Source organism: Ixodes scapularis, unplaced genomic scaffold (assembly GCF_016920785.2).
Source record: "Ixodes scapularis isolate PalLabHiFi unplaced genomic scaffold, ASM1692078v2 ptg003905l_1__unscaffolded, whole genome shotgun sequence".
Lineage (NCBI taxonomy): Eukaryota > Metazoa > Arthropoda > Arachnida > Ixodida > Ixodidae > Ixodes > Ixodes scapularis.
This window is the reverse complement of record NW_024610365.1, coordinates 90,327-109,197: the sequence shown is the minus strand read 5'-3', so window position 1 is coordinate 109,197 and position 18,871 is coordinate 90,327. Positions and strand designations below refer to the sequence as shown.

At 46.1% G+C, this 18,871-nt stretch overlaps 2 protein-coding genes across 2 annotated transcripts; both read left to right on the top strand.

Moving 5' to 3' along the window:
- Window positions 1–6,738: 6,738 nt before the first annotated feature.
- LOC120841119 lies at window positions 6,739–8,000 on the top strand. The gene has a single exon (XM_042288436.1). The coding sequence runs from the start codon at window positions 6,760–6,762 to the stop codon at window positions 7,915–7,917; it is 1,158 nt and encodes a 385-aa protein (XP_042144370.1). The 5' UTR covers window positions 6,739–6,759; the 3' UTR covers window positions 7,918–8,000.
- Window positions 8,001–8,152: 152 nt separating this feature from the next.
- LOC121834702 lies at window positions 8,153–11,762 on the top strand (the record flags this gene model as incomplete). Its single annotated transcript, XM_042288437.1, has 2 exons — window positions 8,153–8,204; window positions 10,914–11,762. Coding segments are annotated over exons 1-2 (901 nt in total), but the record flags the coding sequence as incomplete, so codon positions are not given.
- Between the last annotated feature and the right edge of the window lie 7,109 nt (window positions 11,763–18,871).

Genomic DNA, 18,871 nt, shown 5'->3' with positions numbered 1-18,871 from the left:
ATCGCGTGTTTGCTTTTGGATTTGGATTTGGATATGAGGTTAGCATCTTGCCAACGCAGTGTTGGCAGATGGGAAAAAAAAGTGAATTCAGTAGATGAGATACTAGAGAAAAATATTATTTTTGTATTCCCGACCGTTCTAATAGATAATATAACTTAATAAATGTTGCACTAATCAAGACACATAAATTATTTGTGGCATCTCCATCGTTTCCGTGACGCCGTCAAGCCTATATGCCGTCAAGCGACCGAAACCGAAACAAACTTTTTTTCAAAATATTTCAAAAAATCTAAAGGGTGCAAACGAGCTGGTAAAGGTATAACGTCATTTAAGGCAAAGCCCGAGACAATGCCAAACAATGTAAAGCCGAGCCCGCCCCCCCCCCCCCTTTCCCGAAACAAAATTAAAGCTAAGTTCGAGAAAGTCCTGTTTTTTGCTTTCTGCATGTTTTTCCAATTCGCAATTTCCAGAGGCCAAGTGCAGATCACATGCCTTCCAGAAAGATCCATCGTCGAAAGTGCAGTCCTTCTTTCCACGCTGTTTTATACGTATATATTTTTATTCTTTGTGGAAGTGGCCGGAGGGGTGTGCGCGTACGAAACCGTATCGGTTTCCTAAGTACACGCGTACGCGGCTGTGTTGGCTGTGTACGTCTGTGGCAACGAGGTAGTTGGTTTGTGGATGATTAGCTGAATGAATAGACGTATTGATAAATTACCCAACCATCAAGGAGAATGCAGGGATTGGTGTTCCACGCTCCGCCACACGTGCTGGCCTCAGCAGTAGTAACTTTTCTAAGGCAAACCCCTAAAACAAATGACTTCTTGCACACGCGTTCGTCAACGCTTTATTTTGGTTATTTACTTCAAATATTTTATACGGGGAAGGCGTGCGCGTGTGGCGCGTGGAACACCAATCCCTGCATCCACCTTGATGCTTGGGTAATTTAGCAATAGGTCTATTGAGGGCCACATATGCATTGGTTCGTTTTTGTTTTGTTTTTTTAATTTGCGTTTGTTTGTGAACATGAAAGCCAGCACCTTAAACTGCGTATTGTGCCCGTGAATTTATTTTTTTCTGTAAAAAATTGCTAGTAGGTTTTTCTTTTTTTTTTTTCTTTTTTTTTTTTTTGGGGGGGGGGGGGAAAGGGAAGGAGAGAATTGGCAGTCAGCGCGCAAAATCGTTCTTTGTGGTTGTGAAAAGATCGGAATGACAGGAAAGGAGCAGCAGCTTTTATTTCTTCTGTGGAGATTGTTCTCTCTTTTACCGTTCTCGGTCACCCTTGTCGATGAGCAAGTGAACGGAAAAAGACAATTAACAAAGTGAAGCTGCTGCTTCTCATTTGTAATAGTACTATAAGTCGTATAAGTCGTATAGTTGTCCCTGGAGTTGTTCAATCGTCAGACTCTGAACGATTCGCACGTCAGACCTAGAGGTAGCAATTAGCTAAGGGTGAGTTCCGCTCGTGGATTTGAAGTGGTTCTCGAGGTGAAATGTATGAATTAAAATGTTTATCTGAAGTGTATAATAGTTTTGCGGTGAAATTGCAAGTCGTTGCTTCATTTCTAATTGCTGAAGCCATGTCTCCAAACTATTCCAAAATTCAATCCAATCCAATCCGAGCCGACCGTCTGTTTGGATGTTGGTAAGCCAAGACTTTCGAGGTGCTGTGAATGCTGTGCGAGACTTGTCGCCACTAAAACTCATAATTAGGGCTGCTGGTCGTAGGCTTTCGTTTCTGGCTGGGATTGCTGGTACTCTGCAACGTGATGCTCTGGCTCTACACGCGGTACTCTGACGCCTCGTCTCCTTACTGACTTCCTCATCGTAAGCCTTTTTTGTTTTAAGCTTTAATGGCAGTTGTTTACTCTTTGTGATATCTCGATATTATTTCACCCTTCGGTATGCCTCCCGGGAGAAAACGGCACTATCGGGATTATATGGCACCTGGGGAACAATCGCCCATTCCAAGGCAAACGCTGTGCAACCGCCGCAAAAACAGTAGAGTGTCAGATGGCGATCATGATTCTGTTTACGACCGTGGTTCAACTGACGAACTTGCCCCAGCCGACGACCGTGGTTCATCTGACGAACTTGCCCCAGCCGACGGCCCTGCCCCAGCCGACGGCCCTGCCCCAGCCGACGACCCTGCCCCAGCCGACGACCCTGCCCCAGCCGACGACCATGCCCCAGCCGGTTCAACTGACGAACTTGCCCCAGCCGACGACCGTGCACTATTTGACGACAGTGGTCCAATTCACGGTCAATCTTCAGCGGACTCCACCAATGCTGATCTGACGTTGAATGGATTGGCCGAGCGGGAAGAACTTCTCAGGATAAGTGGTTCAAGCAGACAGAATGACCTCTGCCCGCCGATGGCATCCGAGCTGTCAGGCCAAGGTGGCACAATGGAGGACTCATCTGCTGAAAGCTCGGTTTGTTTTGATACTGAACACGATTGCATCCAGGAGCCCTGCAGCGATGAATTTTTCGACTGCCAGGAATCGGTTGCAAGCCCAACTAGCGATGCAGCACCACCAGATGGCATCGAGGACCAAGAAGCTTGTGCTAATGATGAAGATGCTGAGATTCGAGACTACTTTGAACGGGCATCTAAGGAGGCTCTACCAAACCAGACAATGACGAAGGCACAGGCTGTGCTTCTAATCTTGTGCCTTGTAGTGAGCGGAGGATTTTCTTGGACGCAGGTTGACGGCATACTGAAGTTGATCAACACACTCTTTGGAGCCACCATTGTTCCCGACTCAAAGTATATGTTCAGGAAGCTGTGGAGACAAAAGATGAGCACCATAAAGTTTCACTTCTACTGCCACATTTGCTTCTCCTACCTTGGCATTCGGCCATCAAACAAGCCTGAGGAGAAAGTGACATGTGAGTCATGCAAGGAGAGTTACCAACCACGGACATTGATTGCAAAGGGCCACTTCTTCCTGACATTCGACATCAAGAGGCAGCTCCACAGTATGTTTTCAGCACTGGCAGAACCCCTCTGCCACACTTTGAAGAGGACCTTTTCTGATGCCTCTGGCATCTACACTGACATCTTCGATGGGAGATTGTATCAGAGCATCAGGAGACAAATGGAAATGGCTTGGAGTGACGTAACTGTGACGCTCAACACAGATGGTTCGCCAGTTTTCAAATCGAGTAAATCATCGGTGTGGCCGATTCAGGTCATACTAAATGAGCTGCCAATACATCTGCGGTTTCGAAATGTGATCGTTGGCGGACTGTGGTTTGCAAAGGTACACCCACCAGCACATCTCTCCATGAGGACGTTTGTATAAGAGTTTGTCAAGATTGGATCCATCATCTGGAGTCATGCTGGGGATCCCATTATTTCAAGAGTCTTCGCAGTTTGCTGCTCAGTGGACTCGCCTGCACGAGCAGTGCTGCTCAACATGAAGCAGTTCAATGGTTACTTCGGCTGCTCTGGAGGAGGGGACACTCGTGAATGGTATGTACAAATTTCTTTGGAATAGAGTTAGCTTTTATTTTTCTCATTAATGGGTATGACTTAAGAACATCCTTTGTGAAGTGCAGATTTCATATCTTAAAGGGACCATGAAGGCAATTTAATTTTTTTAATAAATAAGGTGTTTTCGGAAGCATTGGGGTCCTGGCATGCCAAACAATTTTTTCTAGAACGTTGTGACTCTTATTTCTGGACCTGAAAATAAATTTGCGAAACCGAAACAAACATTCAGATTTCTTCCTTTTTTCGCCTCTGGAAAGAGAAGTGACGTCAGGGAGCACTGTCGGCATCGGTAGGATTTAGTGCCCACTCAGTGTGGTTCCTGTGGTTCGCTCTAGTGCACGGCGGTCTGTGAAGAAAACCTGGAAGAAATGGACGACAACGCCGCGCTCGCAAACGAGTTTGAGCTCCCAATCAGCGACCTCACGCCGACTGAACGGGAGATGCTGCTAAGGACGCAGAACTCTGGATTGGCGACCGATGCAGCAATGCTGCGCATTGCTGCATCGGTCGGCAGTTTATGCAAATTAACGTCGCCCGATCGACCGCATGTCTTTAGCCGACCTTTCGCACAACCTACTACTGCACATAAACGTGGCATGATTGGTGAGAGTTTGCAAAGCGAACACGAGACGACGCACAAAACCAAAACCAAAAATCCGCCGCCCCCGGCGCTCGTACCTTTTTTTTTTTTTTTGTCCATGGTTGCTTGATGCTTGTTACACGCCCGAGGTAGCAGTGCGGGATGCGTTCAACCAGTGACAAACGGAGGGATCGCTTCAGGTTATGCTTTTATACACGGTATGAAACCTATTAATTCCCAACTACAACTTCAAAATATTATCCAACGTTCAAATAAACTTTTTTCATCACATCTGACCACCGAAATCGAAACCAAGAGCGCGTCTATCGTTTGAACCAATCGCCAGACGAGGAGCTTGTTGTCGTCACGCTTCGGCACACTTTAGTTCACCTTTCTGCCGCCGCCTCGGTGGGGTCTCAGGCATCGTTCCCGGCGCTATTATTACCGCGCCTGTTTGCTCGATTGGTGCGGCACCCAAACTTCTGTTCGGGCTAGAACTTGGTCAACAGTATCTGAGGCGTGCCTGACATCCATTTCAATCGTCGAATAAAACTTCGAAACTGCCTTCATTGTCCCTTGAAGGTCTTACTTAATGTTTCCTGATCATTTTCTGATAATTTTTATCTCTCCTCTAGAATAGGTTTACTGTGTAAAGGAACTCTCAAAAGCTTTTATGCATGGCTCAAACGCAGCCCCACACTCGGCTCGAAAAATACATCACAATAAACAGCCAACAAGATTCCTGTGCCTCAAAAGATAAAAAATAAGAAAAATTTGTGGAGTAGTAGTACCTGAAGTGACAGCGTCTTAACATCATTTTCAATCTTTTATAGCGATTACAGGTTCGATTCCCACAAACAGTTAATTTATTTTGTCTTGGTTTTGCAAATGCAAAGCAACCCAAAGGACACTCACAAAAGCACACGTGAGACATGGACAGCGTTCAACTCGCAACAGGTTTATTTCCACTTTCGGGGTGATATTCACGGCTCCCAAGTGAAATTGCATTTCATCGGCAATATATAAGTAACGGTTGTAAAGGCTAATTCCCACATTTGTGCTTTGAGAGTGAGTGACTGCATTATGATTGCCGAAGACAAGATGCTGGGTGGATCGCTATGACACATAGTGGTCTGGAGCACAATGCAGCACAGTCAGTGTCAATGTGTGAACCAACTGGAGGTGTACTTTAGCACTCACTGATTGGCCATATTCGTTTCAAGCTCGGTCTTGTTGCCATTGAGAAGAATGACATGTGAATCAGGCATGCTCAGGCCAGATTAACACACATTCACTCATTCAATCACATGGCACCTTTATAATTCAGAAAGCATTAGTTGGGCACACTAATTTCTCCGTTTTGCAAGCTCTCCTTCAAGTAGCTTGCCTACTTGATTGTGATGTATCCAATGTCATGTAGAGCCATTGGTGAGCTCTGCCTAAGCCTATGTTCTTACTATAAAATACTGGGCGAGCACCCACTCAAAGTTTAGAGATAATCGCAAAAAATGGAGGATGGGTGCCTGTCCGGTCATCAATTTTTCATATGAATGTACTTTGCATATTTTCTCAGATCTTACAAATTTGGGTATGGGCACTTAGTGTGGTATGGGCGGATGCACGGCATACTATGGTAGGTGGAGCAACTTGGCTGTATGCGAGTGCCTCAGCCAAAACCTAACGCTACGAAAAGAGTTTCCTCGGTGGCTGTGCCACAACGCAGACCACTAATCCGTTCAACTTTTTCGTGCAGATGTTCTCCTTCATTCTCCTCCGCGCTTTGCTCCCGGTGCTGGCTTCCTCGGACGGCACGACAGCATGCACAATCTGGAACAACGAAGACCAAGCAAGCAGCTACCACCCGGCCATCAGCAACGCCTCGTCACGTCCGGCAGACTCGTCACTCAAGCAATTGATCCTCGGCCAAGTGTGGAGGGCCCCATCGTCATCAACAGCCGCTTACCCGCCCACTATAAACCAGCCGACGCAGCCGATGTCGCTCTGTGGGCTCGGTGGCTGTGCCACAACGCAGACCACTAATCCGTTCAACTTTTTCGTGCAGATGTTCTCCTTCATTCTCCTCCGCGCTTTGCTCCCGGTGCTGGCTTCCTCGGACGGCACGACAGCATGCACAATCTGGAACAACGAAGACCAAGCAAGCAGCTACCACCCGGCCATCAGCAACGCCTCGTCACGTCCGGCAGACTCGTCACTCAAGCAATTGATCCTCGGCCAAGTGTGGAGGGCCCCATCGTCATCAACAGCCGCTTACCCGCCCACTATAAACCAGCCGACGCAGCCGATGTCGCTCTGTGGGCTCGGTGGCTGTGCCACAACGCAGACCACTAATCCGTTCAACTTTTTCGTGCAGATGTTCTCCTTCATTCTCCTCCGCGCTTTGCTCCCGGTGCTGGCTTCCTCGGACGGCACGACAGCATGCACAATCTGGAACAACGAAGACCAAGCAAGCAGCTACCACCCGGCCATCAGCAACGCCTCGTCACGTCCGGCAGACTCGTCACTCAAGCAATTGATCCTCGGCCAAGTGTGGAGGGCCCCATCGTCATCAACAGCCGCTTACCCGCCCACTATAAACCAGCCGACGCAGCCGATGTCGCTCTGTGGGCTCGGTGGCTGTGCCACAACGCAGACCACTAATCCGTTCAACTTTTTCGTGCAGATGTTCTCCTTCATTCTCCTCCGCGCTTTGCTCCCGGTGCTGGCTTCCTCGGACGGCACGACAGCATGCACAATCTGGAACAACGAAGACCAAGCAAGCAGCTACCACCCGGCCATCAGCAACGCCTCGTCACGTCCGGCAGACTCGTCACTCAAGCAATTGATCCTCGGCCAAGTGTGGAGGGCCCCATCGTCATCAACAGCCGCTTACCCGCCCACTATAAACCAGCCGACGCAGCCGATGTCGCTCTGTGGGCTCGGTGGCTGTGCCACAACGCAGACCACTAATCCGTTCAACTTTTTCGTGCAGGTTAGTAAATCGTGCAGTCTTTTCTCTAAAAAAACAAGTAACTACTTTTTGATACAGCTGCCGAGCCCGCAGTGTTGCGTTGTCATTTCGATTGAGTGCTTCCATGTCATCCGTTCCTTGCTGTTGCAATCGGGGGACATCGAAACTAATCCTGGTCCTGATACTAACGCCATACTAGCCGAGCTAAAAAAACTATCCACCGGTCAATCGAAATTACTTGCAGAGGTACAAGACCTTAAAACCCAGCTATTAACAACAGATAAAGCGATATCAGATTTAAGCGGGCGCATGACTGCGCTCGAAAACCATTATCAAAATCTCGCCCCCGTGCGCACCGAATTAGAAAATGTAAAAATCGAGACGGCTCAGACGGCCCGTTTGGTCTGTGGCTTGGAGGCACGCTTCGACGATGCCGAAAATCATTCTCGACGCAACAACCTCATTTTCTATGGCATCCCTAACTCCACTGGACCAGAAACGTTTGCCCAATCAGAACAGCTCGTCATCCGGCACTGTCGTGATCACTTGAACATAACCATAGACCCCAAAGAAATAGAGCGTGCACATCGTCTTGGACATCACACATCTGACCGCCCTCGCCCAGTAATCGTTAAATTCACGTTCTATAAGACAAAAGACACCATACTATCTAATGGCCGCAAGTTCAAAGGAACAAGTTTCAGTGTTGGCGAAGACTTTTCTCGGCCCGTCCAAAATGCTCGCAAACACCTACTTGCGTTTGCAAAAAGCAAAAATACGCCGTTTTCTTTACGGTTTAAAACACTACTTATGGGCCCGAAACGCTATATTTTTGATGAACCATCACAGACAGTAAGGGAAACAGCATAGCAATTGCCCCGTCAGAAGAAAATAACAGCCCCCTCTCGGAATTCTACCAAAACTAATCTTTCATTTTCCGTAATCTTCACCAACGCGCGAAGCTTTCTTCCGAAACGAGAAATTTTGTCTAATCTCGTGTTGTCCTCTTGTAGTAATTTGTTGATATTAACCGAAACCTGGCTGTCTAAAGAAATCACTGATGCTGAAGTTCTGGCCGATTTGCCGGACTTCCGCCTTTATAGAAATGACCGCCAAGCCACACGAGGAGGAGGTGTTCTCATCGCCGTACACCAGCAGTTGTCATGTTCTATTGTTAACATTACATCCGACCTTGAAATACTATGGATCATATGTCGCGCTTCACCTCAGACGGTTCTTTTGGGAGTCTGCTACAGGCCTCCCCATTCTTCTCCTGACTTTTCTTGTAAACTTAATAACATCTTTAGTGAATTCGCCTTAACGTACCCGAATGCGCATATCCTTCTCTTTGGAGACTTTAACTACCCGCAAATAGACTGGAGCAACCAGATCCCCTCAGCTATAGGCAATGAAGCCGCAAAAGATTTTATTAACGTATGTCTTGATTTTAACCTTGTTCAACTAGTATCCGAACCCACACGTGTTTCACGGGATTCTGCAAACATCCTAGATCTAATACTAACCAGTCATCCCGAAAGCCTATCATCGGCTACTTATCTCCGCGAAATCAGCGACCACAAAGTAATCCATGCTACCTTCAACTTTTGCCCGGTACGACACCAAACAAGCGATAAAAGAATTCGTCTATATGATAAGGGAAATTATGAAGTAATAAACAATGAGCTAAACGCCTTTCTTCCAATTTTTGAAGCATCATTTTCTAATCGCTCTATTAATACAAACTGGATAATGTTCAGAAATAAATTAAATGAACTTGCAAATAAATTCATCCCACTAATTACGTTCCGTGAGAATCGACAGAAACCCTGGTTTACAAAGTCTTTGAAAAAACTAGGTAACAAAAAAAAACGTCTTTTCCGCTCGGCCAAGCGGAATGGAAACCCCTGCGCATGGGAAAAATACTACGCAGCTGAAGACTCCTATCTGGCATCTATACGTAACGCAAAGCATTCCTTTTTTTATGATGACTTACCAAAGATCTTAATTAACAATCCTAAAAAATTTTGGCAAGTTATAAATCCCCAAGAGACGCGCATCATTAGCCTGACGAACGGAGCGGGCGAAATAGTCACTGACACCGAGTGCGCCAACGCTTTTAACTCCGCCTTCTTTTCCGTGTTCACCGAAGAAACCGATGTCCCTCCCTCTTTAATACCTTCTAACGCAGTATCTACTATGCCAGCTCTCACATTCTCTGTAGATGGCATCTCATCATTAATTGAAAATATCAAACTCTCATCGTCAGCCGGCGTTGACGGAATTAACTCAAAACTTTTAAAAAATACCAAACGTGTATCTGCTGTGTACATGACCATGTTGTTTTCACAATCACTTTCTACAGGCATCTTACCGGACGACTGGAAGGTGGGAAGGGTCGTTCCGGTCTACAAATCGGGTAACAAGGACTCCCCACTAAATTACCGTCCCATCTCTTTAACAAGCGTCCCCTGCAAAGCCATGGAACACGTCATCTACACTCATATAATTAATTTCCTAGACTCTATAGACTTTTTCCACCCCTCCCAGCACGGTTTTCGTAAGGGCTTCTCTTGCGAAACTCAGCTTGCACTCTTCGTTCATGACTTGCATTTTAATCTTGACCATAACCTTCAAACCGACGCTGTTTTTTTAGATTTTGCCAAAGCATTCGACAAAGTACCGCACCAGCGCCTCCTACTAAAACTTTCCCAATTAAATCTAAACACTGCTATTGTTCAATGGGTCCAGGAATTTCTGTCTAATCGGTCTCAGTTTGTCTTTGTTAACAACCACTCATCTAACCCTCTCCCAGTAACATCAGGCGTCCCACAAGGATCTGTCCTCGGCCCGCTCCTGTTCTTAATATACATAAATGACTTACCATCGCATCTGTCATGCCGCATTCGTATGTTTGCGGATGACTGCGTTATTTATCGTACAATCACTAACAGCTCCGACCAATCATGCCTGCAGAATGACCTTAACCATGTGCAAGAATGGTGCGACTATTGGCAAATGACCCTTAATCCCAGCAAATGTAAACTTGTATCATTCCATCGTCGCCGTAACCCCTTTCTTTTTACTTATACAATTGCTAGCGTCACCGTCGAATCTGTAGAATCATTTAAATACCTAGGTGTAACACTGTCGAACGATTTATCTTGGCGCGCGCATACCACCAACGTCATATCAGCCGCAAACAGAGTCCTTGGATTTCTAAAACGTAATCTACGCCATGCCCCGAAGCACGTACGTTTACTTGCGTACAAATCACTTGTTAGATCAAAACTCGAATACGCATCTGCCATCTGGAACCCTCACCAAGCATATATTACTAACGAACTTGAATCTGTTCAAAATCGATCCACTAGGTTCATTCATTCTGCCTACTCATACGATATCAGCGTTTCATCCTTAAAAGCAGAATGCGGCCTAACACCTCTCTCTCTTCGCCGTCGCACTTCCAGCCTCTCCCTCTTTCACAAGTTTTACTACAGCTCGCTCAACCATGCACCTTACATTGTGCCCCCATCACGCATATCTCTGCGCATTGGTCATCCACTTCAAGTAACACTCCCACGTGCCCGCACTACTACTTTTTTAGCCTCCTTTTTTTCTCAAGCAGCTGCAGACTGGAACGGCCTTCCCCACCACGTCGCCGCCATCACATGTCCGTCCGTATTCATGGAGACTGTCGTCAACCACCTTCCGACATGAATGTCTGTTAAAAATGCTTTTATGTGTAACCCACCCCTTATGTAATACCCCTAACGGGGTCTTTAAGGTAATAAAATGAAATGAAATGAAATGAAATCTTATGGAAGACTCTAATAACAGGTCTTATAATGCATATTTGTTTGTTTCAGGGACACTTCGATATATTCTTCATGGAAGCCCTGCACAGGACCGCACCCACACGGGCGTTGTTAAGGACACCAAGGCAGCCTTCCGTCAAGGCCAGCCAGTCAATGGCATCAAGGGCCCCTCGGTGCTCCTTCCTCTGAAGGGATTCGACCTCGTGTGGTGCCTGCCCCCGGACTACATGCACTGCGTCCTGGAGGGCGTCACAAAGCAGTTAACAGAACTGTGGCTGAGTGCAACTGGGGCTCCGTACTACATTGGAGGTGCAATAGATACATTGAACTCTCGCATCCTTCAGATACGGCCTCCCATCTCATTCTGTAGGTTGCCCCGGCCTATAAGTGAGAGAGCTCATTGGAAAGCCAATGAGTGGCAATACTGGTTATTATTCTACTCCCTGCCTTGCCTTAATAACATCCTGCCAGCTCGGTATCTCCATCATTATTCATTGCTGTGCCAAGCAATGTTTTTATTGCTTGGCACTAGAGTGACGGATGCTCATGTTGCAGAGGCAGAGAAACTTCTTCTCAGGTTTGTAGAACGGATTGTTCGACTGTATGGCCAATCTGCAGCCACATTTAATGTACACCAGCTTCTTCATCTTTCCAAATCTGTAGAGATGCTGGGCCCATTGTGGGGATTTTCGACATTCCCCTTTGAAAACGGAAATGGACATCTGTTGGGGCACGTCACTGCTGCGCAGGGTGTACCTCAGCAGATTGCAGAGCGCTGCATCATGCAGTCATTCTTGACAGTAGCGAAGCGTCTGGTGCATCTTTCAGACTCCCTCACTCAGAGGTGCCAGAAAATGACTCAGATTCTTCACAAGCCCGAGCTTGGTGTGCATCTGCTAGGTGCCCCCAGAGCACCTAGGTTGAGGGAGTCTGTGGAGCAAATGTTGTTCCAAAAGTATGGGGCTCTACCTCAGATATCTGCATATGACCGCCTCTCTGTAGACACGGTTGTTTTTCATACAGCTAGCTATGCCCGCCCACAAAAAACTTGTTCAGCATACCTTAAGATGATGGATGGTAACTATTGTGTGTTAGAAAGTATCCTCTCGTTTTCTTTTCCAGTAAAGAGAATTGTGCTAGTCTGTCAGGAATTAGTCATGTCAAATTGTGGTTTTGGGGAAGTTAGGTACACCCAAAAGTGTGAGCACCCACCCCCCGATACAAATTTGTGTTCTTACCATCCTGCTGACATTGTAGATCAGTGTGTTTTCATCCAGCAGGATGGTGAAATGTACTTGTGCAGTAGACCGAACCCACATTGCCTAGACTAAACAAAAAGAAGCAAAAAAAGATTAGGAGGAACATTCAAATTTCTTTTAAAGGGCAACTCCGCTCAATTCCGAAAAATTTAGGCTTCCATGTGATTCACATTCACAAAGCACTACTAAACAACTCTACGTCTTCGGATTCGCGAAATGTGGAATATTATTTGTGTAATCCTAATTTAAACATCAGCAGATACCGAAACCGAAACTTCGGTTGCGTCAGGCAACATTGGTCTCGGGTCGTCAGAGTCATGGCACGCCACGTCGAACCACGTGGTCTTGTGACGTTCGGGAGGGAGCAAAAAACCAAGCAAGGTCTTTTTTTTTTTTTTTTTTTGGACGCGGGGGCGAGGGGCAAGGGGAGAAGACGAAAGAGGAGAAAAGGAGCAGAGAAACAGACCGATAAGCGCGCAGGGCAGCGCATCCCAGGCGCATCCGTGTTACGGTGATCACGTGAACGCCCGGTCAGCCAACACCGGGAGGAGAAACTCATGACGTCGTCGTCCAATTTCGCTCTGAGAAGTAAAAACAAGCAAAACGTGAAAATGACGTATGCATGGCTCTGACGTAGTGGCTCAACGTTGGCCGCTCCATCTTTGTGGCATTGACTGCGCTGGTGATTGCGCCTCGCGCCGCACGCTAGAGTTGGCAGATTTCGGCGACTTGGCTCGCTTGAAGGTTTGCTGGCCAGTTTATTAAATATATATACGGAATTAGATCGTAATATTTGACATGGGGTCTTCCTATATGATACTGAAGAGGGCTACATAGTTTTCTAAATATAAAAAATGAAGCGGAGTTGCCCTTTAAGAGGGAAAATGACTGAATTCCTTTTTGTAATGCAGGGCAATAACATCAAGACTAGTGCAATATTGTTTTTTTTATAAAGTAGGGAATGCTGCAATTGACATGGTTTTGCTCTGCATTATGATTTCATTCATACTGTTTATCTAAAAAACAAGTAAAAGTGTGTAGAATATTTGGTTGTAGAGAAAAATACTGCTTTGAATTTGAAAGCATTGATTATTTATGTTGCAAAGGAACTAAGACCTTGAGCAATATCCTAACGGCGGCTTTGAGAAGGAATTACCTAGGGTTTGAACCCCTTGTGCTTAAGAGCCTGAAACGAAATACCTGTGCCAAAGAGACAGTTATTTTAATTTCAAAGATGCATGTATTGATATAACGACTGATCTTAAATGCACATACGAGGACCAATTATAAAGTCTCTGCCCCTATTTTTATTAGCCAAAATAAGGTACATACAGGTAATTACAAATATACATACTATTCTACATACCTTACACTATTTTTTCACAAAGTCCCCGCACCGGTCTAGACATTTGTCCCATCGCAGCACTAAATTCGAGATGCCACTGTGGTAGAATTCGTCCGGCTCCCCGAATGCTCATTGTCATACAAGACTTCACGGCCTATTGTGGAGTCACACCACCACCACCTCACACTTCTCAAAGCGACACCTTTTCCTACACGTGGGCTGCATTTGCCTGTGGATTTCGATGGGTGTTCATCCCTCGCTCCATAGAAAACGAATCACACTTTGTTGCTCGTACGCCGTGGATGTGTGAAGCACAACTGCCATCTTCAACAACTGACAGCAGCGCTGTGCTGCAGAGCTACCAACAGGGAAGGCCGGGACGGTCCATGAAAGGTCCACCGCTGGGAATGAATATGTTGACTTCGCATTTATAGCCGTAATTTGGCTAAAAAAAAACGGGCAAAGTCTTTACGATTCACCTTTGTACGAGTATCTTAATTCACTACATAAAGCCATAATTTCTTGTAATATTCTTCTTGAGGTGAAAATTAGTATAGTGTCTGATACATTTCAGTTCTGTAGTTGTCCTAACTTGCTTGCATCTTGATAGGGTGGTTTCACTTGATGCTGACATGTGGTTTGTTTTCTCATTTTTGTTGATTCTTTTTATCATGTGGCATTGCATATCTGGTTTTTCCTTTTCAACTATGAAGCCATTGGCTGTGCACTATGGGTCGCTCTGATATATTTAAGCATGCTTTCAAATGTGAAGCCCACAAGTTTAAGTTTTTTTTTAAATTAAAAATGTCTGTTCATAACTGATTTGCAAATTTTCTAGCTATATGAATGAGTCATGGCACTTTGTTTTTGTACATAGTGTGGTAAATGAAACGGCATTGACGGGTAATATAGTTTTGACATTTATTTTATTATGTATGCTCACAATTTACACATAGGGACTGTGCAGTACTTTGGATCATACAGATGCTGCCTTGTAATTGTCACCAGAAATGTGAATAGACTTGTTACCATACTACTGGTAATCTAGCTTACATTGAGTACCTATCTGCTTCAATGATACAGGCAATCTTTTTATTCATTACTTTTTATTGCATGATTTTGCTATAGTTGATGCTCAACTAGGGAAACGACTGCAAACCTGAAGGCCACTTTATGATGAAATGACTATTAGATTGCCCAAAGTCGGGTTGTTTGAATTTTCAGCATGCTGCTTTCAACTTTTATATTTTTCAAAGTCGGCATACCGTTTTCAGTTTCTGTTCTAAACAAGTTTTCGTGTCTGCTTTTTTTTTTGTGAGCATTTGGGAACATATAAGCTTATCATTTTGTTTTTCGTGAATGTCGCCCGGCATCATAAAACCCAAGAGGGAGGCAAAAGAGGACTGACAGATCTTGTTATTCTGTTGTCCTCCTTTCTTGCCCCGCCTAAGGTTTTAGTCTGCCGAACAACCAGCTTGCTTGCCTAATAGCTTTGTCTTCGAATATGTCGCTATCTCCATTTATTTCAACACTATATTGTATTCATCTTGATTGTTCTTTTGTGTGCTGTGGGTGACTACTAATTGATTGGGCTCAAACATTACAACAGATGTAAATAAAAATGAGATATTTTTGTTAGACATGTGTCTACTAGTTATTATTTACTTTTTTTATTTATTTATTTTATTTGCAGAAACAACCTGCAGCATCGAAGCATTATAGCAGGGAAACACAAAATAAAACACATGCTCACGAATATAAATACAATGGCAAAAATACTGTAAATACTGTTAAATAAAAGAACACATACAAACTCTTGAATGTTTTTTCTATAAAACATGGTAGAAAAAACAATGCACCTACAAGCCCAGACGAGTGAGATATCCTATCGGGTAGCATCTTATGTCTCACTGATGGCGCAATCACTTTGTCTAATTATAATTGATACACACATACTTGCACAAGTTTCCTTCGGAAATGTGCGTCCATTCTCTGTTTATCACCCTGATTTTAAAGAAAAAGACACCCTCTCGATGTTCATACTTTAGGCTGGTAAGTTGAGGAGACACAGGGCTGCAGTAGCTAACATCGGCCAGTCAATCTCATGGGAGTGCTGAAAGACAACTGACGCCACATTTTCAAGCACTGTGTATCTTGAGTATTCGCTAAACTCGGCTGTAAAGCTCGAATCGAGTCACCGTTCTCAAAGTGCTGATCCCACCGGTCTAAAAAACACTCACCTTTTCCGGTTACTGCTGAGTTTTGAATAATGATTTCAGCATACTTCTATGAAAATACTTAGACGCGTCTTCTTTCAACCCAAAACGGGGCATGAGAAAAGAAAAAAAAGGGGACAAAACACTTTTTTTTTCGGTTTAAACACTAAACGCGATTACATATATATGATTGCATGTGCTTTATTTCCCTGCGAGTTTGCATTACAACAAATTAATTTCATATGTATGCTAACTAAATTCCGAGTGATTCTTTTCCATAGCTTTAATGCATACGGCTCGTATATCACAAACGGAGAATTAAGATAAATGTTGGTGAACATGCGTGGAGTTATTAAAAATAAAAGAGACCCCAAGGACGAAATGTACATATCACATCGTAAACGGCATGCTCGTCACATTTTAAAGTAGTGCCCTAAGCCCGGAAGTAAGTTCGAACGTCGCTTCATAGACTGACACTTCCACGCTTTATCGGCCTACCGTTTCGTCGGCGCGAGATTCATCGACAGCTTCTTTTTCGCGACATAGCCTGAAATCGCCTATTTTGTAGCATATGCCAAGATGCGCAGCCTCCTGGACTTCGGGCTGCTTATTCAGCGAGGCGGTGGCGCATTCCCCCGATTATTTAACCTTCGAGCGAAGTAAAGCAAAGCAATGGCCGCGCGGTCTGTTTGGAAGCCGAACTTAATTGCCGCCGCGACCGTCCGATGCGCACTACAACGGTCGCGGGGCTCGGGGATGCGGTGTCGATAAAACAAAGTGTCGGCGGAAAGTCTACCGACTTTTCGTTGGTAATGAAAGGCGTGATGAAGCATATGCGAAACGATGAACCCTGCCGTAAGTACGGGTTTCCACGGTGCGTATGATTGATTGCAGACGAACGTACAGTTGCCGGTGAATCGGGGGCACGTACGTGTGTAAAGAGAAATCGCGCGTGACATATTAGTTGTGTCAGCACGCGAACCCGCGACTCATCAGATGCTGGCAAATATGTCACGACCCATATTATATCAAATGCTATATTAAACGCCTCTGACGGCGCCGTCAGAATACCGCGAGCAACAATTAACCAAACTGATAAACATTGTGTGCAAAGAAAGTCCCGACGGCCGGGCAATAAGACGCTTTCGATGGACCCGAAGTGAAACATAAAACTTCTGATGGACCATCGGACCACCTCTGATGGCCCACCAAGAATGTCCAACAGACCATTAGGCGCCGTCAGGAACTTCTGACGGACCACCTAAACGCATCTGACGGTCCATCAGACTTTTTTGATAGTCCATTAGACCTTCTTGATGGTCCATCAGGAAGCCTGATGGGCCATCAAAGAAGTCTGACGGTCCATCAGGAAAGTCGAATGGTCCGTCAGGAATGGGCTGATGGTCCATCAGACTTTCTTGATGGTCCATCAGGAAGCCTGATGGGCCATCAGAGAAGTCTAATGGTCCATCAGGAAAGTCGAATGGTCCGTCAGGAATGGGCTGATGGTCCATCAGACTTTCTTGATGGTCCATCAGGAAGCCTGATGGACCATCAGAAAAGTCTGATGGACCATCAAGAAACTCTGATGGTCCATCAAGAAGCCTGATGGTCTTTTCGATCGGGACGTTCGGCGCGGTTTTATTCGTTCACCGTGACCACGATTTCGGCTATTGCCTCGGTGAAAGCGAATTATTGGAGAGAGCACGGCCTGACGAGAGACGTTTGGCGCCGTTTTATTCGTTCACCGTGACCACGATCTCGGCTATTGCCTCGGTGAAAGCGAATTATTGGAGAGAGCACGGCCTGACGAGAGACGTTCGGCGCCGTTTTATTCGTTCACCGTGACCACGATCTCGGCTATTGCCTCGGTGAAAGCGAATTATTGGAGAGAGCACGGCCTGACGAGAGACGTTCGGCGCGGTTTTATTCGTTCACCGTGACCACGATCTCGGCTATTGCCTGGGTGAAAGCGAATTATTGGAGAGAGCACGGCCTGACGAGAGACGTTCGGCGCGGTTTTATTCGTTCACCGTGACCACGATCTCGGCTATTGCCTGGGTGAAAGCGAATTATTGGAGAGAGCACGGCCTGACGAGAGACGTTCGGCGCGGTTTTATTCGTTCACCGTGACCACGATCTCGGCTATTGCCTCGGTGAAAGCGAATTATTGGAGAGAGCACGGCCTGACGAGAGACGTTCGGCGCGGTTTTATTCGTTCACCGTGACCACGATCTCGGCTTTTGCCTCGGTGAAAGCGAATATTGGAGAGAGCACGGCCTGACGAGAGACGTTCGGCGCGGTTTTATTCGTTCACCGTGACCACGATCTCGGCTATTCCCTGGGTGAAAGCGAATTATTGGAGAGAGCACGGCCTGACGAGAGACGCTTGGCGCCGTTTTATTCGTTCACCGTGACCACGATCTCGGCTATTGCCTCGGTGAAAGCGAATTATTGGCGAGAGCACGGCCTGACGAGAGACGTTCGGCGCGGTTTTATTCGTTCACCGTGACCACGATCTCGGCTATTGCCTGGGTGAAAGCGAATTATTGGAGAGAGCACGGCCTGACGAGAGACGTTCGGCGCGGTTTTATTCGTTCACCGTGACCACGATCTCGGCTATTGCCTGGGTGAAAGCGAATTATTGGAGAGAGCACGGCCTGACGAGAGACGTTCGGCGCGGTTTTATTCGTTCACCGTGACCACGATCTCGGCTATTGCCTGGGTGAAAGCGAATTATTGGAGAGAGCACGCCCTGACGAGAGACGTTCGGCGCGGTTTTATTCGTTCACCGTGACCACGATCTCGGCTATTGCCTCGGTGAAAGCGAATTATTGGAGAGAGCACGGCCTGACGAGAGACGTTCGGCGCGGTTTTATTCGTTCACCGTGACCACAATCTCGGCTATTGCCTGGGTGAAAGCGAATTATTGGAGAGAGCACGGCCTGACGAGAGACGTTTGGCGCCGTTTTATTCGTTCACCGTGACCACGATCTCCGCTATTGCCTCGGTGAAAGCGAATTATTGGAGAGAGCACGGCCTGACGAGAGACGTTCGGCGCGGTTTTATTCGTTCACCGTGACCACGATCTCGGCTATTGCCTGGGTGAAAGCGAATTATTGGAGAGAGCACGGCCTGACGAGAGACGTTTGGCGCCGTTTTATTCGTTCACCGTGACCACGATCTCGG

Excerpts from the sequence above, each read along its gene's own strand:
- LOC120841119 (XM_042288436.1), top strand. The coding sequence starts at position 6,760 with ATGTTCTCCTTCATTCTCCTCCGCGCTTTGCTCCCGGTGCTGGCTTCC.